At 43.9% G+C, this 24,849-nt stretch overlaps 1 protein-coding gene across 2 annotated transcripts in view; it reads left to right on the top strand.

Annotated features, from left to right (window-relative positions):
- The first annotated feature begins 4,029 nt into the window (after nucleotides 1-4,029).
- The window catches only part of ERN1 (endoplasmic reticulum to nucleus signaling 1), a 91,998-nt gene continuing 71,178 nt past the window's right edge, over nucleotides 4,030-24,849 (top strand). Inside the window, exon 1 of one of the 2 annotated variants that reach the window (XM_023212065.1) lies at nucleotides 4,030-4,249. In XM_023212065.1, coding sequence (XP_023067833.1) covers nucleotides 4,193-4,249 — 57 coding nt within the window. In that variant the 5' untranslated portion in view covers nucleotides 4,030-4,192. The remainder of the gene's footprint in view (nucleotides 4,250-24,849) is intronic. The other variant, XM_023212063.2, reaches the window with a different exon arrangement.

Genomic DNA, 24,849 nt, shown 5'->3' with positions numbered 1-24,849 from the left:
TTAATATTTATCCCATAACTACTCCACACACACTGTAAGTTCAGTTCTAGAAGCAGCAGCAGCGATATCACTAAAAAAAAAAAAAAAAAAAATCTGACTTGATTTATTCTGATAAAGATACCGTTCCTTTGAAATGTTACTGGAGTTTTCAACCATGACCTTTCTTTCTGGTTTTACTAGATTTTTCTTTCAAGTCTCCTCCTTCAAAGGTATCTATCCTCTCACCAGCTATCTGCAAATCAACCTCACAAGCATTTTTAAATGAGATTTGAAAGGGTTTTAAACACAAATGAGACAGGCACAAACTCCTTTTTGGGTCATAATTTATTCCACTAGAGGGCGACATTTGCTAAACTAAAAGGGATTCATGGCTGCAGGGATCAAGGCTGGACATCAAGATTGAACTGGAGCCCTGGATCTTGACTGCCTTCAGTGCACAGTGGAAACTGTAAAACGCACAGGTATCTGGGCTCTGCCCCTGGACACTGTGAATCAGTCAGGGAAAGGGGTACAAGAAATTATTGGAAATAGGTTTTCTCTTTCTTTCTTTTTTTTTTTTTTTTTGAGGTGCAGTCTCACTCTCTCGCCCAGGCTGCAGTGCAGTGGTGCAGTCTTGGCTCACTGCAACCTCTGCCTCCTGGGTTCAAGCGATTTTTCTGCCTCAGCCTCCCAAGCAGCTGAGACTACAGGCGCACACCACCACGCCTGGCTAATTTTTGTATTTTTAGTTGAGAGGGGGTTTCACCATGTTGCTCAGGCTGGTCTTGAACTCCTGACCTCGTGATCCACCCGCCTTGTCCTCCCAAAGTGCTGGGATTACAGGTGTGAGCCACCATGCCCAGCTTTTTATTTCTATTTTTTGGAGACAGGGTCTTGCTCTGTCGCCCAGGCTGGAGTGCCATGTCACGATCAAAGCTCACTGCAGCCTTGACCTCCCGGCTCAAGCCATCTTCCTGCCTCAGCTTCCCAAGTCACTGGAACTACAGGTGTGAACCACCATGCCTGACTAATTTTTTGTTTTTGTTTTTGTTTTTTTTTTTTACAGAAACAGTGTCTCACTATGTTCCCCAGGCTGGTCTTGCTCTCAAGCAATCCTCCTGCCTTGGCCTTCCAAAGTGCTGGGATTACAGGTGTGAGCCACCATGACTGGCCTGGAAATCTATTTTTGTTGTTGTTGTTGTTTGTGTGTGTGTGGGTTTTTAATTTTGTTTTGTTTTTGTTTTTGTATTTTTTTCCTTTTTTTTTTTTTGCTCTCCAAGTTTGGGAACCAGTGGTTTAAAGAGAGGTTAAGTGAAAATAAGATTTTCTTCCACTTCCCCATAGTCAGGTCCTGCTGCAGTTCTTTGTTGAATCTGATGTATATATGTTTTTTACACTGGTGGAAAAAGGGGCTTATCTTTACACTGAGACCATGACCTTTGCTTTATTCAGTGGATGTTATTTAATGCGACTTCCAGAAAGGTCATTTACTGCCCATTTTCAGGTCTTTTATACGGGCAGGTCCACTTCAAAGGCATCCTACAAAATATTCCATTTCTGTTTGTGTTTATCAGCGCTGCCAGCTTTTACTTTATCATAAGCAAAAAGCTGCCTAAAGAAATACTTGACTGTGGAGCAAGGTTATAGGCAATGCCACCATAAATAAAACCAGTGCTTATCAGTCTGGATTGCCAAGCAAGTGGAGAAGTGCATGAAGTATGTGGACGATATATAAGAAATTCAGAGAACGGGGCTGGGTGCAGTGGCTCACGCCTGTAATCCCAGCACTTTAGGAGGCGGGGCGGGCGGATCACGAGGTCAGGAGTTCGAGACCAGGCTGGCCAACATGGTGAAACCCCGTCTCTACTAAAAATACAAAAATTAGCCAGGTATGGTGGTGGGCGCCTGTAATCCCAGCTACTTGGGAGTCTCAGGCAGGAGAATCGCTTGAAACCGAAAGGGCAGAGGTTGCAGTGAGCCAAGATCATGCCACTGCACTCCAGCCTGGGCAAAAGAGTGAAATTCCATCTCAAAAAAAAAAAAAGAAAAAAAAGAAAAAAAAAAATTCAGAGAACATGTAACAGTGCAATTAAGCCCTGGGGATTTAGTCCAACTGAGTGTAAGACAAATAATACCTACCTGGCCAGGCTTCTTGGAACAGATTTTTTTTTTTTCTTTCTAAGATCTTTAAAACTGATTTATGAGTGAAATTGAGGTCAGCCTTCCCCTTTGTGTTTCATCTGCTGATGTTACAGGGTCACAGTGACATTTTTAATTGCTGCCAGAGTTCCAGTACAGTGAATTTTTCCCTCGTAGACTTACTCTGAGAAAAAGCACCGGCGGGGGGATGTGAAAGTGACATTTTTCAGTCAAGCTTCTCTTTTAAGTTAAGTATACACGGTCTAACAGATGCTGTTGTCAGCTGGCAAACTGGACAGGTAATCATTAAAGAGGTCCTCCCAAGCCAGGTGTCATGGGGCACACCTGTAGTCCCAGCTACTGGGGAGGATCTCTTGAGCCCAGGAGTTCGAGAGCAGCCTGGGCAACATAGTGAGACCTCATCTCTAAAAAGAAAAGATAAAAGGTCAAGAAATAAAGAGCTCCTCCCAGTTTCAGGGTTGTAGGCCTCTCCGGACACCCGGCTACATTGCTCAGGAGTGCTGGGTCTCTCAGTACATCTCTCTGCCAATCCCAAACCTCTGTTTGCACTTAGACATGCAGGTAACACTTTTCAAAATGTTTCTGCTGTTTTCACAGTTGCCAAGATTCTTCCCACTCTTACAGAGATGCGTTGGAGTCTCCAGCGTGCGGTAGGGATTAGTCCCTTCATTGTAATCCAGGCCTAGGGGGTTAGGAATGGGGAGTTCTATTTGCACGATTTGGACTTACTATCATTTTGGTCTGTTTTAGTTGGATAAGATTGACCACAATGCACACAGACTGGACATTTGGCCAGTCCCCCACTACTACTTTGTTGTTTTGTCTAGAACTGCTTATTCTTTTCCTTCAAATTCGAAAAATCTTAGGCTCTCATATGAGCAAGTCAGGAAAAATTAGAGAATGTCATAGCCCTGTTTTCTTTTTCCCCTAGGATAAGTTAGATAACTTTCCTTGGGTTCCAAATCTCAGTTTACTCTCCTTCCTTGCAAAAGACGTGTCCTCCGTCCCCATGGCCCTCTCAGTGGAGGCCAGTGCCAGTGACCAAAAAGCTGCCGAGCTCTTGAACTCTAATTAGTAGTCCACACCCTCACACAGACCTTGCAGGAGGCCTCAGCCCACCCACTCCCTCCAACGAGTAGTGACGCAGGCCATCTCAAACTTCACATCCACACGTGTCACATCAACGCACGTGACACAAGTGGCCGAATTGGTTTCCTCCTTATAATTTTTGGTGAGTGACTTGGCCGTGGTTCATTCCAAACGGAACTGATGGCTGTTGGATATGACTTGAGGGGAATTCCTGAGGGCAAGGAAAAGGAAGAAAGAGGCCCTGGAGGAGACGAGGCACAGCTGGAGAACTCTACGGCTGTGAACACTGCGACTGCCGCGCGGGGCAGCTGAGCCGTGTTTGCTGGAAGCCTCAGGTAGCTGCTGAAACCTTCGCTCCGGAGGTCGCCTCAATAAACCTCGCCGATGAGTCCACCACGGCGGAAAGACGAAAAGGGGGCTTCTAGGCACCCGGGACCGCCCGTGTCCCGCCTTTTTCCCCATGAAGTCTGACGCGGCAGGTCCCTTGGCAGGGTTAATGGGACCACCTGGTGGGGCATTGCCGGTCTTTCCCAGCCACAGACAAGCTTCGCGCCTCGATCACCCAGCGCCCCCAGACGCTGGATGCCGAGGCCTGGTCCTTCATAGCCGCCACTGCCTCCTCAGGAGCGAAGCCAACCAGATGCCAGCACCGCCTTCGGCCCCGCCCCGAGCCAGCCTCCTCCCCCCACCCCCCGGGTCACGCCCTCGGGCCGCCCTCATCCCCGCCCTCATCTCCGCCCCGAACACGCCCCTGGATTGGCCCCGCCCCCGTCCCCGCCCCCAACCCCGCCCCGACCGGAAGAAGCCGAGGTACCCGGCGCTTATAGGGCCGGGAATGGGGGTGCCGCCGTCGCCTAGTCAGCTCTGCGTCCGCTGAGGCTAGGTCGCCGCCTCGCTGTCGTCGCGGCACCCCCGCCCCGTCCTCTGTCCGTACCGCCCCCGGAGTCAGGGCCGAGTCCTCGCCATGCCGGCCCGGCGGCTGCTGCTGCTGCTGCTGACGCTGCTGCTGCCCGGCCTCGGGGTGAGTGACCCGGGAGCGTGGGGTGGAGGACAGCTCGCGCCGGCCGGGTCGGGGCCGGGGCAGCGTCGCGCCGGCCGTCGGGGCTGGAGTCCGAGCTGGGAGCGCGGCGGCGGCCAGAGGCCCCGTGCGCCCCGCCGAGGGAGGGTCGGGCCGGGCGTAGAAGGCGGCGCCGGGCCGGGAGAGCTTTCCTGACTGGAGTCGCGGCCCCACCGAGGTGTCGGCCGCCCGAAGAGCCTCCCAAGCCAGCGCGGCTTCCCGGACCCCGCGGGTTCGGGCGCAACTTCGTGGCGCCCTGGACGGCACCTGGGGGTCCCAGAGGGTCCCGGCCTGGGGAGGCCGCCCACCTGCGGGACCCTCGTCCTCGCGGGTGGGCGCCGGCGCTGCCGGGCGGGGGTCGCGGGAGGAGCCGAAAGGGCGCTGGGATCCAGGGGAAGGGTCTGTCCTGCGCTTCGAATCCGTGTTTGAACTTTTTAAAAATTCGAAAACTTTGGGGAACGAATGCAACAGGGAGTAAGGACTCTCACCCGAGAGCTGGCTTCTGCCACTTGCCCTGCCGGTTTCTTGGTACTGGGAGGCTGCAGGCTTCCTTCTGTGCACCGAGACTTCCTTGAGCAAGTGGAGCTGTGGGAATTGCACTCTTGGAAGATCCCACATGGGTTCGAGGTGAGGCCACTTCAGAACCTCAAATGAAAGACTGTCTCCTCGTGGGAGAGCACCTGGGGTCATCAGAAATGTCTTTTCATCTTTTTCTGGAGGAGACGAATGATAGGGCCTGGTTTACATTCATTTAACTATTTATGACCTTCACTCAGCTGTGGATTTGGAGATATTTTGTGGGAGACTTGGCTTTTTTTTTTTTTTTTCTGGTTGGAAGAACCTAAATTAGCGAGTGTTTTTTACAAAATATATTGTTCAGGATGTGAGCGTGGCAAATTTGTCCGTGTTCTGTTTAATGACCTCTTTAAACGTACTGTGTACTCTTTAATAGGGATATCATGTACCAAGTGTCCCAGTAGAACACTGACATGTGTGTGCCTGCGTGCCAGCCACCGCGTGAACTCTTTGGAGGTTTTGCATTTTAGGTAAATAACTGTCTGTACTCTTGGAGTAACAAGAATTTGGAAACAGAAGAAGTAAATAAATAAGGTCACCTTTTTCAAATTCGGGTTTTTTTGGTGTGTGTTTTTTTTTTTAATAAAGGAAAATTTGTAGATACTTTCTTTATAATAGAACTTGTGGAAGTTAAGTTTTTCTTTAAAATAAAAACCCCACTTCTACAACTAAGGTCAGGTTCTGAACTTGAGCATCTCACTTTGGATTGGTAACTACTGCCTGGCATCTGTTCACAAATGAGGGTGTAAGTAGAATGACCAAATGTTAGACATGAAATTCGATCATTACATATCGTCAAGGGATAGGTGTATATGGTTTCCTTTGCCACATCTTTCCTTTTGCTACTTTTTCACTGGCTTCAAGTGTTTGGTTATTGAATAACTTAGGCTAAAGAGCCAAAAATAATGATTTAGCTTTAGTTGGAACTATAGTTTCAGTTCGTGTAAATATTTCCAATTTGTATTTAGAAATCCAAACTTCTCAGAGTTCATGATAAAATATTCTATACCCTTATGAAAAGGTTATAGTTTAGTGTAACTACTATTTAGGTGAAAAGTCAGGCTGGGCACATTGGCTCACGCCTGTAATCCCAGCACTTTGGAAGGCTGAGGTGGGTGGATCACTTGAGGTCAGGAGTTCGAGACCAGCCTGGCCAGCTTGGTGAAACCTTGTCTCTACTAAAAATACAAAATAAATAAATAAATAAATAAATAAGCAAAATGAAAATTAGCCAGGCTAATGTGCAGGTAGCACAGGCCAGTAATCCCAACTACTGGGGAGGCTAAGGTAGGAGAAGCACCCAAACCTGGGAGGCGGAGGTTGCAGAGATCGAGCCACTGTGCTCCAGCCTGGGGGACAGAGCAAGACTGTCTCAAAAAAAAAAAAAAAAAAGGTCAGAATTTCACTCCTAGAATTTTCTCTCAAGAGTTTTCATCCCCAAACATAATAAAAATTATTATTTTAAAATTGTGAATGAAACTCATAGCAAAGTTTGCAGTTAAACCAGGCAACAGTGATGTGCAGAACGCAGTGGGTATAAAATCAGACAAACCTGAGTTCTAACTGGTCACTTGCTAGCTGTGCCCTAGGCATATTCTTTTACTACTACTTCTTCTTTTTCTTTCTTTTTTGATATGGAGTTTCTTCACTCTTGTTGCCCAGGCTGGAGTGCAATGGTGTGGTCTCGGCTCACTGCAACCTCCGCCTCCTGGGTTCAAGTGATTCTTCTGCCTCAGTCTCCCAAGTAGCTGAGATTACAGGTGCCTGCCACCACACCCAGCTAATTTTTGTATTTTTAGTAGAGACGTGGTTTCACCCTGTTGGCCAGGCTGGTCTCGAACTCCTGACCTCAAGTGATCCACCCACCTTGGCCTTCCAAAGTGCTGGGATTACAGGCGTGAGCCACCGCGCCCGGCTGTGATTTTACTTCTTAGAGACTGCTTCCTGACAGGTGAAATTGGGACAGCTAACATGTGAAAGAAGGCACCACCTTCACACATACTTAATAGATAATAAATGTAAATTCTCTTTACCCTCCAAAGATGCTTTTTACTCTACGTCATCATTTTTTGAATGTTATACCATGCCTCTGCAAGAAATAGTTTTTGATGTTTCTTTTTGATTGATGGAGTAACTGTGGCATTGGAGGCAATACTGTGATTTTCTTTCAGTGTGTGTCTTTTTGAGCCAGACATTGACTCATTATGAGTTGAGACTTTAGGCTACCAGATCCAAAACGCAATAACATTGGCATTATTAAGCACTTGAGGCTGTCTTTTGTTAATCCAGAATGTGCTTATTTAGTCAGTGAGTTTCTCCTTTCTTCCTAGACCTATATCTTGCTCCTAGAGTTGGTTAGTGTTACATCATCACTGTCAGCAGTCCTCATTTTATGGTGTTTAGGTGCCACATCTCTCAGTTATCAAAGAGATCAGTACGATGTGAGGCAAAGTACCTTTTTAAAAAAAGCTATATCAAATTTCTTTCATTTAGCCAATATTTTGGTTTTAGAGGGAGGTTTTTAAAAAGTCACCAAGAACTGAGGATCACATGTGTACAGAAACACTGTAATCTGATAGATGAGTCTTAACTAGCAATGTCTTTGCTTATCATTTATTCTGACAGTGATCACCTGCATGCATTATCCTAATAGGCGATATCAAGTGTTTATACTGAGGCCACAAGTAGAATGTTTCGTTGAGTTTGTTATCAGGGCTGCTGATCATGAAATTAAACTGTAGTTGTGCACATGTGTATTGTTTCATTAACTTGCCTGCCTACTCGGCCTTCTGCAGTAATGTAGCTTCTCAGAGCACGGGAGAAAAATGTATCTGAGAGTTATTCGAGAGAGAGTTCAACAATAGACCATGTTTCCGAGCATAAATCCAGTGAACCACATAAAAATTTCTTTGTGTCTGGATGGAATAGTGTCACTTGCATGGGTCTGAGGGTTTCATTATTTGCCTGCCCCAGATTTGGACTCCATTTTTCAGGTGAAAGAATACTTGGATAACTGTTTCATTTTCATAGGAAACCTCTTTGGTTTCGGGATCCAAAGTAATATGTAGGTTCAATATTTTGTAGGTTTTATAATCAAATATTCTCCCTAAAGAGATGACATGGCCGGGCGCGGTGGCTCAAGCCTGTAATCCCAGCACTTTGGGAGGCCGAGACGGGCGGATCACAAGGTCAGGAGATCGAGACCATCCTGGCTAACACGGTGAAACCCCGTCTCTACTAAAATACAAAAAATTAGCCGGGCGTGTTGGCGGGCGCCTGTAGTCCCAGCTACTCGGGAGGCTGAGGCAGAAGAATGGCGTGAACCCAGGAGGCGGAGCTTGCAGTGAGCTGAGATCCGGCCACTGCACTCCAGCCTGGGCGACAGAGCGAGACTCCGTCTCAAAAAAAAAAAAAAAAAAAAAAAAAGAGAGATGACATAGGGGAGAAAAGCCTAATGTATCATCTTAATGGATTCAGTTTTTATTATGCACAAACTCTGGGCTTGTAACCTAGGAATATGATTAGAGTGTGATGCTGGCTTAAAAAATAGGACTGGTGAATCACAGTTTGTGAATAATAAACATACTGGTTGGAAATATTTCCCAGAAGCAGTTTTTTTTTTTTTTTCACGTCTATCTTTACCTATATCCCATGTTTGGTTTCAAACTTCCCTGCCTTAGAGCAACACAGCTGGTTTTAGACAGTCTCTATATCACTATCTTATGATCTTTGCTCATGTACAAACATACAGCAAATACAACAGTATAAAAATATGTGATCTATTTTTGTTCACTTTTTCCCCACAGAACGTCTTCTCTAACCCGATAGGAAATGTTCTGAGTACACCATCACATTTGTCATTTTAGTAGCACCTCAGTAAACCATCATCCATGTGAAAAACATTGAGCTTCTCAACCGGGCGTGGTGGCTTGCACCTGTAATCCTGGCACTTTAGGAGGCCAAGGCGGGCGCATCACTTGAGGTCAGGCGTTCGAGACCAACCTGGCCAACATGGCAAAACTCTGTCTCTACTAAAAATACAAAAATTGGCTGGGCACAGTGGCATGCACCTGTAATCCCAGCTACTCAGGAGGCCGAGGCAGGAGAATTGCTTGAACCTGGGAGGTAGAGGTTGCAGTGAGCTGAGATCGCACCACTACACTGCAGCGTGGGCAACAGAGCAAGACTCTTGTCTCAAGAAGAAAAAAAAAAAACCTTGAGCTTCTGTGCCCAACCATGGGTTGGGGACTGGGGCTGTAACTGATCAGGGTTGATGCGGTAATAAGCCGAGCTTTGCCTGCCAGTCATCTTGCTGTGGCCATAGGGATCATAAGGAAAAGGGTATTTTCATTTTTTCAGTTATTTTGGGTTTGATGCTTTCTGTGTGATAACAGGGGAAGTTTTTTTTTTTTTTTTTTTGAGGCATTGTCTCAAAGTAATCATATTCATTGTAGAAAAATATTTTTAAAAAATAAAAACAAGGCTCCTATTATCTTATTTTCCAAACATTACCTCTACGTAGATTTTTAACAATTTTATTGAGATATAATTCATCTGTCATCACAATTCACCCATTTAAAGTATATAATTCAGTGGGTTTTAGTTTATTCCCAGAATTCTGCAGTCATCACCACAGTCCATTTTAGAACATTTTCATCATCCCAGAAATAAACTTCATACCTATTAGCTGTTACACACCGTTTCCCCCCAAACCTCCTAGTCCTTGGCAACCACAAATCTACTTTCTGTCTATAAATTTGCCTATTCTGGACATCTTTATATAAGATATAAATGGAATCATACATTATGTGGTCTTTTGTAACTGGCCTCTTTAACTTACTATCATGTTCTCAAGGTTCATCCATGTTGTATAATAGCATGTGTCAGTACTTTGTTCCTTTTTATTGCTGAATAATATTCCATTATATGAATATACCACATTTTATTTATCCATTGTATTAGTCCATTTTCATGCTGCTGATAAAGACATACCCGAGACTGGGCAATTGACAAAAGAAATAGGTTTAATGGACTTACAGTTCCACGTGGCTGGGGAGGCCTCACAATCATGAAGGAGGAGCAAGTCACATCTTACTGACATTGATGGCAGCAGGCAAAGAGAGATCTTGTGCAGGGAGTCTCCCATTTTTAATACCATCAGATCTCGCGAGACTTATTCACTATCACAAGAGCAGCACGGGAAAGACCCACCCCCATGAGTCAGTTATCTACCACCGGCTGCCTCCAACAGCACATGGGAATAATGGGAGCTACAAGATGAGATTTGGGTGGGGACACAGAGCCACTTTAGATCAAAACCATATCACCCATCCATTGAGGGACATTTAGATTGTTTCTGCTTTGGGACCATTAATAATTCTGCCATGAACATTCGTGTACAAATTTTTGAGTGGGCATTTATTTTCACTCTTCTCGGGCATGTGTCTAGGAATGAGATTGCTGGGTCATATGGTAACTTTTTGTTTAACCTTTCAAGGAACTGCCTGTTTTCCAAAGCAGCTGCACTGTTTTACATTCCCACCTGCAATGTAGGAGGGTTACAGTGTCTCTTATTCCCTAACCGTTATTACCTATCTTTTTTAATTTTAGCCATCCTGGTGGATGTGGAGTGGTAACTCATTATAACTTTGATTTGCATTTCTCTAGTGACTAATCTACTAATATCTTGACATATGTTCTTTCAGATGCTTTTTCTGTGCACATATTTACAGGTAATACTTTTCTTCCCCACACTGGAACATATAGATCTATGTCAATACACTTAATTCTGCAACATTATTCTTAATTGACTGCATAGTATGTCTCTGAATGGAATGGATGTACCATAATTTGACCACTCAATCATTTAGGTATTGTGGCTGTTTTTATTTTATTTTTAAAATTTTTTTCACTACACAGATGTTTTCATTTTCATTATAAAAATTGTAACAATGTAATGAACTTTCTTGTTGCTAAACTCTTGAATGAGTTTTAACTACTTAGTTATTTCCTTGAATTCAAGGAAATTCCTAGAACTGAAATTTGCTGATTGTATGTAGTATTTTACAGCCCTCTCCCCCAGCCCCTAAGCAATATTGAATGTTTTAAAAACCACAAAACTAACCTTAAATTGTTTTTATGACAGGCAGTTTAAAGTATACCATTTTCTTTTATCAGTGGCCACTTTCTTTTAGGAGTGTGGACTTTAAGTTGGATGAAAACAGAATGTTTACATTTTGTTTATATTTTAAAGATGTAAATAAACCAGGGCAGTTCTCTGGATGACACCTTTTGTACCTAAAAGCTGTTGAGAGAATGTTTTATTTGGATTTGCTAAATAACTCACTTGTGGGGTCCTTTGGTTTGCAGTGGTTTCAGATCAGCTTTCTAGCAGATGTGGCTCCCGTGAGCACCCTGAACTACCTCAGGATAATTCTCTGGTTTTGAGGGTTGCCCGCCTCCTGCAGATAAGATTCTTTGTATGGTCAGTTGTGAGGCCATTTAAAATTTTGCCTCAAGACTGTTCATAAATCAGAGTTGATACATTGATTGTCCCTTTTGGAGGCTGCAGTTCTTACAACATGTGACTGTTCTTCCTAGGAATATTAAAGTGCCACTTGATAATAAAGTAATACCTTTTGCTGAGGTTATCTACCTGGAAAAATAAAAAAATAAATGTAATATCTGTGGTGGTTTATTTTTTGTTTTGTTTTGCTTTTCCTACAAATGTACCTGAATTTATTCTTCCAAAACAATATGTCCCTTTCAAAATAATCACCCTTTGGCATGAGTTTGCATGTTATGGAAATCAGTCTTTAAAAAAGAATTTCCAGTTAAATTTAATAACTTGTCTAACCCATTTAATAATTCAACTTTAAAACAAAAACGAACCTTTAAAAACAAATATTTACTCTTAAGCCAGTTATCCTTATATAAGTTAAAACATTCTCCAGTTCCTTCCAGTCTTTGCTTAATAGTACTTTTACATGATTCACACTGCACTTTTGATCAAAATAGTTATTACCCAGTTTGATCACACGATTTATTGAGGACACTTGGATTTGATTTTCAACTATTTATTAAAATGAAACCCATCCTAAAGTGAGCAGGATTTTGCCATTTAGGGGATTCAAAAGTATATTCTTTGAAGGGAATTTCCAAAGAATTCCAGAAATATTTTGAGCCCTAGAAGCATGTATAAATAGATGTGTAGCCTCCCAAGATAACTGGAATCAGAGTGCATTAGACTGCTTGATGGGCTCTCGGCCATGTAGTCCAATGAGTCTCAATTTTTTCCCCCTCCAGCTGCACATAAGAAATATGATGCACATCCCTCAGTAACAGTATGAGCACATCAGAACCTAGGAGGGTGGTATTTGGGCCACCCTCTCTCAGGCATTACCCTCCTCTCCCAAGCTGAAAAAAATTACTACCCTCCTCTGTCTTCCAGAACAGACAGATAGGAAAAGCCAACCAGCAAGGGATGGTGACCTGTCCAAGGTCATGTGTGAGTGGCAGAACCAAACCTTAAACTAGATCCTCCTACCTCCCTTTGAAGAGCGGCCCCTGCAGTGCTTATGTTCTGGTGTGTGTGTTGGGATAAACCAGTCTGGCTGCCCTCAGTCATACCCTGAGGAGCTGACCAAGCTACGTGGCCATGAGACAAGGATCTAGAGAAGCTCTAGGCCAGTAGGCTTTCTTGTAAGCTTCAGGAAAATACCCAGATAATGCTCTTTTTCCTCCGTCAAGAATCATGGCCTTCTGTTGCAGTTGTGCGAAGATGCTGTTTTGAGATGGGCTGCCTTCACCTGAGAGTCTCCGTAAGGAAAATTGACCATTTTCAACTGTAGAGTCAAATCCAGTAATCATGGAAAGAGTAGGGATTAACAGCCTGCTAGGTCAGGCATGGTGGCTCACGCCTGTAATCCCAGCACTTTCAGAAGCTGAGGCAGGCAGATCACAAGGTCAGGAGTTCAAGACCAGCCTGGCCAACATGGTGAAACCCCATCTCTACAAAAATACAAAAGTTAGCCGGGCATTGTGGCGGGCACCTGTAATCCCAGCTACTTGTGAGGCTGAGGCAGAAGAATTGCTTGAACCTGGGAGGCAGAGGTTGCAGTGAGCCAAGATCCTGCCATTGCACTCCAGCCTGGGCGACAGAGCGAGACTCCATCACAAAAAAAAAAAAAAAAAAAAAAAAAAAGCCTGCTAAGCCTAATTCATAGTTTAAGCTCATTTCTTTGCTTGAAGTCTAATAATATCCAAGCAGGTGCATGTTTTCAGTAACATCTCGCCTAGTCATATGTCTGAAAGAACAAAACTGAAAGTTCTTTCCTTAGAGGCTTTTAACCAAAGCCTCTCTTGTCTGGCTCAGTCACAGCCTTCACTAAGAAATCCTGAAACTTTTGCATTACCATGCTGGTTCTGGGTATTTGCCTTTGCAGAGGCCCCACCTGCCAAGCAGTTCTGGCACCAGGGAGCAGGTCTGTGATGACAGGAGAGAGACAGTGGCCGTGACTGTGGCTCTTAAACCACAATGGAGGGATTCGAGTTAGCTTAGGTGGCTCTCAGAAGAGACTAATGAGGGAAAGAAGGAGCAAGGGGGCCAGGAAGGTGCCCCTGGGAGTGTGTCTCACTTCCCTTGCTGGTTCATACTAGAAGGCAGGGACCCTGGCTTGCTGTTGGTTGTATCCTCTGTGGCATTTAACATGGCATGCTGGTTATAACCACTGTAGTGGGCACTCAGCAGATATTTATTGAATTCCTTTTTGAGACTGATTAAGACCAATAAAACAAGGGGCTGTATTATCATCAATCAAGTGGGTATGGATGGGGGTGGGAGGTGTTGCTTCAGCTATATTTTATATTCTTTAATGGGATTGTACCAGTTGTGTGTCTTTCTACAGAATTAGAGGAGCTTTCAGGATATTTGCTTGGGTGGACGTGACCCATAGTGTGTAGTGTTCTTTTGGTGGGCTCTTCTTATCAGTAGTGAGATTAATTTTTCCATTGCCAAACCCCATGAGGTAAATGGTTTGTGATTATTCCATGTCAGTTTCATTTTTCACTCAGCATGATGTTTCACTGTTAAAAAAATGAACCTTGGCCCAGAGTTGTCCTCTCATGTATTTAACATGACTTCCTTTGTTAGTAGACTAATTTATAATTATAATTCCAAACCATACCATTCTCCGGTGGATCATTTCCCCCCTCTATGTCAGATGAGGGAATAATTGTTTGTCTGGGCTGTAGGAGTGTCTGTCATGGAAACCGAATTTTTCTGTACATTCTCTGAACAAACAGTGCTGTCACCCCTAGAACCTGACATCGTCATTGATCTCCAGTTGAGTCAGAGGAGTTTGTTGACCAAGGTAAATCAGATCTCTCTTCTCTTAAAGCAAATGGCCCGTGACTCCTGAGAGGCCTCTAGGAGTGAGAGAATCATCTGTACCGGGAGCCACAGTTGTGGCTAGGAATGTGTTACTTGAGGCAGTGCTTCCCAGCCATGACTCAGTCACCTGGGGAGCTTTTTAAAAACCCTATGCTGAGGCCCCATCCTAGGTGAATGAAATTGGAATCTCTGGGAGTGAGGGCCAGCATCTTTTCTTTTTTTAAAAAAAAACAAAGTTTAAGGCGAGGTGCAGTGGCTCACACCTGTATCCCAGCACTTTGGGAGGCCAAGACAGGAAGATCACTTGAAGTCAGGAGTTTGAGACCAGACTGGGCAACAATGAGAGACCCCATCTCTACCAAACAAACCAACAAAAAATGTTTTAAGGCCCAAGTGACTCAGATGTGCAGCCAGGATGAGGCCTTCAAGTAATTTTTGTAGCTTAATCCTGGAAAGAACAAATGCTTCCCCAAATTCCCAGTCATGTCGCAGAGCACGGGACCAGACTAGAGACAGCGTTCAGCTCATTTTACAGAGGTTAGGATTGACAGAGTCCGCTAGTTAGTGTTAGAACTAGAAGAAAAGTGCCGGGCACGGTGGCTCATGCGTGTAGTCCATGCACTTTGGGAGGCTGAGGCAGGCGATCATCTGAGGTCAGGAGTTAGAGATCAGTCTGTCCAACATGGTGAAACCCCATCTCTACTCAAAAAAATACAAAAATTAGCCAGGCGTGGTGGTGTGTGCCCATAGTCCCAACTACTTGGGAAGCTGAGGCAGGAGAATTGCTTGAACCCAGGAGGCAGAGGTTGCAGTGAGCCAAGATCCCACCACTGCACTCTAGCCTGGGCAACAAGAGTGAAACTCCATCTCAAAAAAAAAAAAAGCCTAGAAAAAAAGAACCTAATATTACATTTTCTTTACTGTACTATATCATTCAACTTTTAAAGAGCAGGTAATTTAAGACTAATAGATTTTTTTCTTTGAGTACAAATGGTTGAAATTGCTTTTATCAGCTTTAACTAATGGGCCTTATATTAAAACATGTTTACTGAATTGTAAGATGTTTAAATGTTTATTTAAAGTTACCCAACTTATGCTTGTTTATTTATATATTTGTTTATTGCCTTTTCCATATATTACGAGGCTTAAGAAATCAAAACAATACTGTTTTCCAGGTTCCTTCACAGTACCCTGATGGGTAAAATAATCTTCATGGTTTTAAAAGAACCTTCTATAATAAAAGTGAAGTAGCCAGTGGGAGTGAGGAGAAGGGATTTGTAGAAGGAGTGAGTTAGTTAAAGCACAAAAAGAAGCTTGTGAACAAACAGGAACTTTCCTATCAGGGTGGGAACGTATGTTTTGGAAGCAAATGGTGGGAGGGTGCAGGCTGTGACACTCCCTTCCCCTTTTCATGTGAGAACTGGCTATTAGCCTCATTGCCTGAGTCAGGCAGAGTTCCCTGGAAGGGTTTTTATAGCAGGTGCCGAGTTGACAAGCCCAACTGTAAAACACAGGAGAGGACCAGTCAGTTGTCTCAGCCCATGGACCCATCTCAGTTGTTTCTCAGAGGATCCTTATTAGCTGGTTTAGAAACAAGAGGACACTTGCTTCCAAGCATCACATTGAGTGGGCTGGACCAAATCCAAAGCTCTGCTGGAACCAGGTTGACAAATGTCAGTAGAATTGGGAGCCTGCTCTTTGAATACAACCTCGGAATGGGGCTTGGCACCTGGCCTGAAAGCGCTATGTGGACTCCAGCACCAGGGCTGTTTCCTAATTTAACTTAATGCTTAAAGGAAATCCCAAGTGGCAGACCAGTTCTGCACTCCTTGAGCAGATAGGCAGAGTTTATCATTTTAGCTGTTTTTAAATGTAATCAGAGGGTCAGTATCTTGTTTCTATATGTGTTTTTGCTCCATGTGATGACATTGTATGTATTCTTTCAATAAGGGAAAGTCCGGAGGTTCTGTACTAGCTAACTTTGGGCAAATGAGTTATTTCCCCCTCTGCTTCCTCATCTGTAAAACAAAGCAATGGAACCAGAAAATCTCTTTGGTGGGCCTGTTTCCAAATGTCTTCCCAAATTAGGATCACCATTTAGGTGAAAGCGACTAGTCCCCAGCCACCTCTTTTTCTGGTGCAGCCTCATACTCTCACCTGGGGAGGTAGAAGATGGGAGGGCTGCTTTGCTCTGAGCCTCCCAGCTTCCTAGCTCTTGAATGTAGTGAATTTCATCTGTTCATCTGTTCGTTTATTTATCAACTTTTTGACTACATATTTTATGCCAAGCACTGTTCCAGATGCTTGGGACACATGAACAAAACAAAGACCCTCGCCCTAAAGGAACTTCTACCTAGTTGATTGGGATAGACAATAGCATGGTAAATGCATTATATAGAATGTGGCAAAGTGATAAAGTTCTGCAGGTGTTGTAGGGGAGAAACAGAGCAGAGCACGGGAAATGGAGGCCTCGTAAGTTGCCACACGCTGTGGTGTGGTTTCATTGGCTATTGCTCACCTGTCTTATATAGGGCCTAGGGCCTTCCCTGACCACTGTACTCTCCTAGACTAGATCCCTTCCTGCACTCCAAATAGCACCACCTCACTTAGTGTTGGGGTAATGTACAGGTTGGTACTCTCGTTTGTTTCTTGTCTAATCTTCTGGAGGACGGGTGTTGATAGTCCTCAGGTATGTCTGAAAATCCTGAGCAAATATGAGGGACTGAATGTGAACATTGTTGACTTTTCTTTACTTTCTTTTTCTTTTTTCTTTTCTTTTTTTTTTTTTTTGAGATAGAGTCTTGCTGTGTCGCCCACACTGGAGTGCAGTGGCATGATTTTGGCTCACTGCAACCTCTGCCTCCCGGGTTCAAGGGATTTTCGTGCTTCAACCTCCCAAGTGGCTGGGATTACAGCCATGTGCCAACACACCCAGCTAATTTTTGTATTTTTAGTAGAGACAGGGTTTCGCCATGTTGCCCAGGCGGGTCTCAAACTCCTGGCCTCGAGTCATCTGCCTGCTTTGGCCTCCCAAAGTGCTGGGATTACAGGCGTGAGCCACTGCGCCTGGCCACGTTGTTGTTGTTGTTGTTGTTGTTGTTGTTGTTGTTGTTAATTTCTATTTTTTATTTATTTTTTTTGAGATGGAGTCTCGCTCTGTTGCCCAGGCTGGAGTGCAGTGGTGAGATCTCGGCTCACTGCAAGCTCCGCCTCCTGGGTTCACACCATTCTCCTGCCTCAGCCTCCTGAGTAGCTGGGACTACAGGCACCTGCCACCTTGCCCAGCTAATTTTTTTTTTTTTTTGTATTTTTAGTAGAGACGGGGTTTCACCATGTTAGCCAGGATGGTCTCGATCTCCTGACCTTGTGATCCACCCTCCTTGGCCTCCCAAAGTGCTGGGATTACAGATGTGAGCCACTGCGCCCAGCCACATTGTTGTTTTTTAAGGATAACATGATAAGACATTAAGTCCTGTCAGGGAAATCTCAGAAAGCCCCGACAACTCAGAGGGGTCAGAACCAGCCATTCTTTGATTTTTGTGATGGCTGTGCTCCCAGATACACAAATGGGTATGTGTGTGTGTATTTTTTTTTATATTAAATAAGATTACATTGTTTTTGCCATTGTAGAAGTATTTGTAACATCTCCAGATAAATTCAAATGCTGTAAGAAAGTTGTAAGAACAAATTTGAGGAATCTGTGACCTTTAAAGGTACTGCCTCATTATGAGCAATCCAGTGACCTTATTCTAGAATTCTGTTAGGGTTCGTTTTCCACTTGCCATGGGCTGGTTTTGCAAAGAAGAAAACGGTTTCCTTTGTATGTGGAGATTAAGAACAAGTTTATCTGTAGTTTTGGTGCTCAGCTAACTGGGAACCAAGCCACAGTTGCTTGTAAAACTGACCCTAAGTTATCTTAATCTTGATGGTTCAGTGCTTGGAAATCTCTGGGGCTTTCGGTGCCTGGTAAAAGTTCAATCACTTATCTGATTTTTGGTTGGGAGAAGAAAAGGCATTGCCTTTTCAGTTTAGGAGATGGTTGATTTTAGAGTCTACAGTAGGTGTGTGTACCTAGGAGTCAGCTACCTGGTCCCACGTAACATTAGTTTCAACATAATGTTGAAAATCAACATTAGTTGATTTTCATGGTATTTTTTTTCCCTATCCTGAACCTTAAAATGACTTAGATTATTACTAATTTCTAATGTTGCAATATTTTGAGATAAGTGGAGATAAGTGAGATAAGTTGAGATAAGTGCAACTTAGATGTTGCAAGACCAGGATTGGAAATGACTATGTTCAAAGGCATCGGGACTTCTAAACTCTGAAATTCTTATGTGGATTTTGGGCATGTTTTGATTGGTTGGGGCTAGAAGAAGCTGCAGCAAAGCCTGAGGAGAGATGAGGGTCTGGTAAGTCATGGCTCGTCATGCTTCAGAGCTGCAGCCACCATCCACACCTCAGGCTTCTTACTTTCTAAAATTGGAAACTCATGCCTAGAGAAATCTAATGACTTGCCCAGAGCTCAAACCAGAACATGCATCTGTGTGCCCACCTCATCTTCTGTCAGCTTCATTCACCCCAAAAGCATCTATATGTTCCAGACTCATGAGGATACCTGAGGAACTTTGTTTTTTTTTTTTAAACCAAAGAGTTTTGAGAGGATAAAATAACAGGTTTTGGAGCTATATGGACACAGGCTAGGGCAAGGAGTAAGAAGACAGCTGAGCAGGGTAGAGTGGGCCCAGACTCTTGGAACTGCCCTGTGCAGGACCTGGGGATGATTGCCAAGTCAGCTTTCGGGAAGCTCGGCCATGGAACTTGCTGTCTTTTTTCTGCATTACACGGCTCTCCTGCTAGACGGCAAACCCCTTGAAGGTGGGAGTTTTATAGGCCTTGTGGCAGCATTGCCTTGTGTGTAACAGGACCCTTCTTTCTGTATATATGCAGGATAAGAGTCCAGCCTAGGGGTGGGGTTGGAGTAAGTGAACTAGCACATAGGAGTTGAAATAGAAGAGTCAGCCAACAAGAAGAAGTATGAGGCAGGGAATGCCTGGAAGAGACTGGCAAATCCTGAAGTCCTTGCCAGCCTGCTTGAGTAATGTGAGACCATGAGCCAATTATTTACCTTGTCCTGTAAGTTTAGTACCCCCAAGATTTCTACCTCTTATAATGAAAATAGTCCTGGCACTGACTGCAGGTACTGTGGAGATGGGGAGCCTGGAAGATTAAAAAGACAGGAGGGTACAGGTTTAACTCAGCCCTTCAGAGGGAGCTTTCTGATTCCATGCGTGATGGCTAGCCAGAGAAATGGCTCTGCCTCAAATGAGGAGTCTCAGGAAGCAAGAAAACCTGCATTGGGGTTTGTCCTGATGGCCACATTTCATCACAGAAACAGCTATATTTACTACACTCTCCTACGAAGTTCTGATGTGTTCTGCTAATATTCAGCTGTCAACCAGCTAGGCAACATCAGTCTAATGTTAGTATAAATGAAAACACTGGAGGAGACTCACCGAGAGTGTGAACAGATTGTGGTTGGTGTATTACACATCTCACCTTAGAGGGAACGCTTTTTTTTCCTTCCAGGTTGGCTTTACAACGATGTGAACAGCAGCCTTCCTGTTCTTTCCTTCAGCCGCACAGATAACAAATAAGACATGTGAAAAAAGATTCTGACCCTTGAGGCCCACTCCGTATGAGTGCATGCTGGGACTTCTCCCCTAACCCCACCGTGTCCCATATCCCCTCTGCTTTCTCTGTCCAGCTACACTGGTCCACTGGGTCCTCAAACACAACAAATTCTCTGCAGTCTCAGAATTCTGCATAGGTTATTCCTTTTGCCCAGGAAATTCTTCTTTCCTTCTTCCGTTCCTATAGATCTTAACTCAAACATCACTTCTTCAGGAAAATCTCCTTTAACACTGTGCTTCCCCCACCATCACAAGACCAGATCCTCTTCTTCTGTTATGCTGTTGCAGTTTCCAGTATGACCCTTTCATGGCACTTACTACAATTCGTCATTTTATGTTTGTGTCATTATCGATTACTGGGGTCTCCTATTGGACTGTAAGCTCCATGAAGGCAGGAATCAGATCTCTTTTGTTGTGATTAGATCCTAGTGTCTCATACAGTTCTTAATAATAATAACTGACACTTACATGATGCTTACTGTATATTAGACCCGTTCTAAGAGCTTATGTTGACTCAGCTCTCCTTGCAATAGTTTTTCTTTTTTCTTTTTAAGCATTTACTTTCTTATTAAAAGCTCATGGAATTATTCTAGGGACACAGAGGACTTTGTGGCATAGATTTAGGTAAAGGTCGCTGGGCGCGGTGGTTCATGGCTGTAATCCCAGCACTTTGGGAGGCCGAAGCAGGAGGATCACGAGGTCAGGAGTTCAAGACCAGCCTGGCCAAGATGGTGAAACTCCATCTCTACTAAAAATACAAAAATTAGCTGGGTGTGGTGGTGGGTGCCTGTAATCCCAGCTACTCGGGAGGCTGAGGCAGAGAATTGCTTGAACCCAGGAGGCAGAGGTTGCAGTGGGCCGAGATGGCACCACTGCACTCCAGCCTGGGTGACAGAATGAGACTGTGTCTCAAAAAAAAAAAAAAAAAAAACAGTTAGCTCGGCATGGTGGCTCATGCCTATAATCCCAGCTACTCCAGAGGCTGAGGCAGGAGAACTGCTGGAACCTGGGAGGCAGAGGTTGCAGTGAGCCAGGATCACGCCACTACACTCCAGCCTGGGTGACAGAGCGAGACTCTGTCTCAATAAAAAAAAAAAAAAAAAGCAAAAGATTTACATAAAGGGCAAAATGCTCTGGAAAAATAAAGTGTTAGATACCAGGGAGATTTGGCTGTAGCTGGAAATGTTTAACTCTGCAACTACTTGGAGCCACTAATTATGTATACTTGTTTTGTTTCATAATTTGTAATGTTCCAGGATAGCAAAAGTAATTTGAATGATGGTTGAATTTAATAAAATGTTTTTAACCTCATCCTAAAATATTCACTGATCTATCTCATTCAATGGCAATATGCAGTGGTTAAGGGAACATAAAAACAAACATCCACACAACTGCACAGTTTTCGTGAAAGTCTATCTCAATATTGGCGGGGGTAGCACATTTAACAGCTTAAACATATAGGTCACTGCATGACGCCGCACTGGCAACTAGATAGCCAGGGAACCAACTAACCGGTAACTGTTTAGATATTTAAAACACAGCTTTTGTTTAGATCATTCTTTGGATCACCTTCTTGGGAGAAAAGCCTGCTAGTCACAGTGGAAATATATTAAGGCCAGATCTTCTGATACCCATTCCCAGAGATTTCTTTTTTTTTTTTTTTTTTTTTTGAGATGAAGTCTTGGTCTGTCGCCCAGGCTGGGGTGCAGTGGCCGGATCTCAGCTCACTGCAAGCTCCACCTCCTGGGTTCACGCCATTCTCCTGCCTCAGCCTCCGGAGTAGCTGCGACTACAGGCGCCTGCCACCTCGCCCGGCTAGTTTTTTGTATTTTTAGTAGAGACGGGGTTTCACCGTGTTAGCCAGGATGGTCTTGATCTCCTGACCTCGTGATCTGCCTGTCTCGGCCTCCCAAAGTGCTGGGATTACAGGCTTGAGCCACCGCGCCCGGCCCCAGAGATTTCTTTCAGGTAGATTAAGCCTCCACCTCCAGAGCACACCCAAGTTTGTGCTCTCCAGCACTCATGATCTCTTGTCTACCAGAGTAGACAGTGTGAGCCTCACATCAGGCCTCAGAGTCTGCGTGTAGCCCAATCCAATTAGACTAGAGTTGGTGACTTTTGCATTTACCGGTTTATTATCAAGGATACAGATGAAGAGACTCATAGGGCAAGGCGTGCAGGAAGGAGCATGGACATCTCATGCTCTTGGGGTATGCCCCACCCATCAGGAACCTCCATGTGTTCAGCTCTCCAGAAGCTTTTCCCAAAAACTTTTTAAAGTTAGTTAGCATTATCCCTATTTTATGGGTGAGAAACTCGAGGCCCAGAGAGGTAAGTGATTGCCTTAGGTGGTCTGGCTCCAGAATCTACCCTTTTAACAACCACATTATACTGCTCAGGAGCTACACTGAGCTTAACAAGTGTCTATTGAATCGTTTAGTAGCAGCATCGTAGGTGAGTTTCCAAATGATTGAAATACAATCCTATAACTTAAAATGTAGTAATGTTTACTGACAGTCTCCCTCAGCAGTTACACTCTACTTCCTTCTTCTCCTTTTTCTTTCTTTTTTTTTTTTTTTTTTTTGAGACAGAGTCTTGCCCTGTCACCCAAACTGGAGTCCAGTGGTGCGATCTCAGCCCACTGCACCGTCCATCTCCCGGGTTCTAGTAATTCTCCTGCCTCACCCTCTCAAGGAGCTGGGATTACAAGGATGTGCCACTGTGCCCAGCTAATTTTTGAGTATTTAGTAGAGATGGGGTTTCACCATGTTGGCCAGGCTGGTCTTGAACTTCGGACCTGAAGTGATCTGCCCACCTTGGCCTCCCAAAGTGCTGGGATTATAGGCGTGAGCTACTGCGCCTGGCCACTGCTTCCTTCTTGAACACCACAAGCCAAACATATTTTAACTCTTCCTTAGTTACTCCTGATTGTCTCCTAGCACCAGTTGTTACATTATTGCTATCTGCCCATGAGGGTAAGAGATGAGGAGCAATGGAGGTTTGAGACAGAGTGGATAGTCAGGTTTTTGAGTTTTGTTTACTTCCTGATGATTTCTTTGGCTGCCACAAATTTTTTCTGTATTAAATAATCTCTTTTAATATTTGTATAACTCTTTTGAAATTCTCAATATTTATTTTGCTTTCTTAGTGTTTAGAGGGATGTTGTTATTCCTCAGTTTTTAAAAGAAAAAACAAATGTGGAAACTTAGCCACCTTGCCCCACAATCCAGATGCCCATGTCCACTTCTGGGACCTAGAGAAGTTGTCAATAAGATTGGATGACGTGGCCCGGCACGGTGGCTCATGCCTGTAATCCCAGCACTTTGGGAGGCTGAGGTGGACAGATCACCTGAGGTCAGCAGTTTGAGACCAGCCTGGCTAACATGGTGAAACCCTATTTCTACTAAAAATACAAAAAAATTAGCTGGACATGGTGGCACGTGCCTATAATCCCGGCTGCTTGGGAGGCTGAAGCAGGAGAATCGCTTGAACCTGGGAAGTGGAGGTTGCTGTGAGCCGAGATCGTGCCATTGCACTCCAGCTTGAGCAACAAGAATGAAACTCCGTCTCAAAAAAAAAAAAAAAGATTGGATGACTTCCAGGTAGGCAGAAAGCTGACCAGGGTGATGACTTCGGAAAGAGAGATTTCTGGGAAAACTGAGCATGACAGCAGAGAATGTCCTTTATAGGACCATTGTGCATTCCACCATGTATACCTGTATAGGACATTGATAGGACCATTAGCCATTCCACAATGTATACATATATCAGAACATCATGTTGTATACCATAAGTATATATAAATTTTATATGTCAGTGTAAAAAATAAAAGGAAACTTTTAAAAAATATTTTGTAGTATGGTCCCTTGCCCATTCCTGCCTGGGACAGCTGTTTTTCCCTTTTCACGAGGGAGTTCTTCCTTTGATGTCTGGAAAGTCCTCCTCTTTGAGCCCATAGGTTTGCTGTCTCCTCGTTGGTAATTCTTTCCTGCTTCTGTTTCCTGCCGACCACTTGATAAGCAGGAGAAAGCAGCGTTGTTCACTCTTAGCGGGTTCCTCATGCTTTGCGCCTATTTCTGAGTCCTGTTTTCAAGCCTCAATTCGTAAGGTTTGGTTGTGCCCACACAGTCTTCCTAGCAGTTTCTTGTGCTTACCAATCTCTATTTAAACGTGTGAGGATGCATAAAGATTGCCTGTCAGAGAAGCCTAGAAAATAGAAAACCTATGCTGAAATTACAGAAATCTGAGGTAATATTGACAAGAAAAAGTCAGTTATCAGAATATGCTTTCTTTTGTGTGAGCATCTTATTTCTACCAAGTGAAGCAGTCATAGCTTACTGTGTGAGGCCCATCAGTTTATGGTTGGTCATTAAAATGGGCCTTACAGTTCAAAGGAGTTGTGCTGTGCTGATCATAATGCGCGTTTCCTTGGCACTGACATTAAAAGAATGTTGGCTTCATCAAAGGAGTTGGCAGTGGCCACATTATCATCGTCTTCATCAAAGGACATTTTTTAAAACCATTAGAACTAGGCTGTTCAGGAGATCTATTATATAACATGGTGACTATAGTTAATAACAACATATTATATACTTGAAAATTGCTAAGAGAGTAGATTTTAAATGTTCTCACCACAAAAACATGATAAGTATGTGAGGTAATGGATATGTTAATTAGCTTGATGTAGCCATTCCACAACGTATACATATATCAGAACATCATGTTGTACACCATAAGTATAAATAATTTTTATATGTCAATGTGAAAAATAAAAATTAACAAACTTTTTTTAAAAGACTGGTTTGGGTAAATGTGTATTGTAGGAATTTTTTTTATGGTGATTAAGGCTGTGACCTTTGACTTTTTTGTGTGTTATTCCCACCCACTTAGACGTACAGTGGGAT

The sequence above is a fragment of the Piliocolobus tephrosceles genome, chromosome 16 (assembly GCF_002776525.5).
Source record: "Piliocolobus tephrosceles isolate RC106 chromosome 16, ASM277652v3, whole genome shotgun sequence".
Lineage (NCBI taxonomy): Eukaryota > Metazoa > Chordata > Mammalia > Primates > Cercopithecidae > Piliocolobus > Piliocolobus tephrosceles.
The sequence above is the reverse complement of the archived record's forward strand: the minus strand, read 5'-3'. Positions and strand labels throughout refer to the sequence as shown.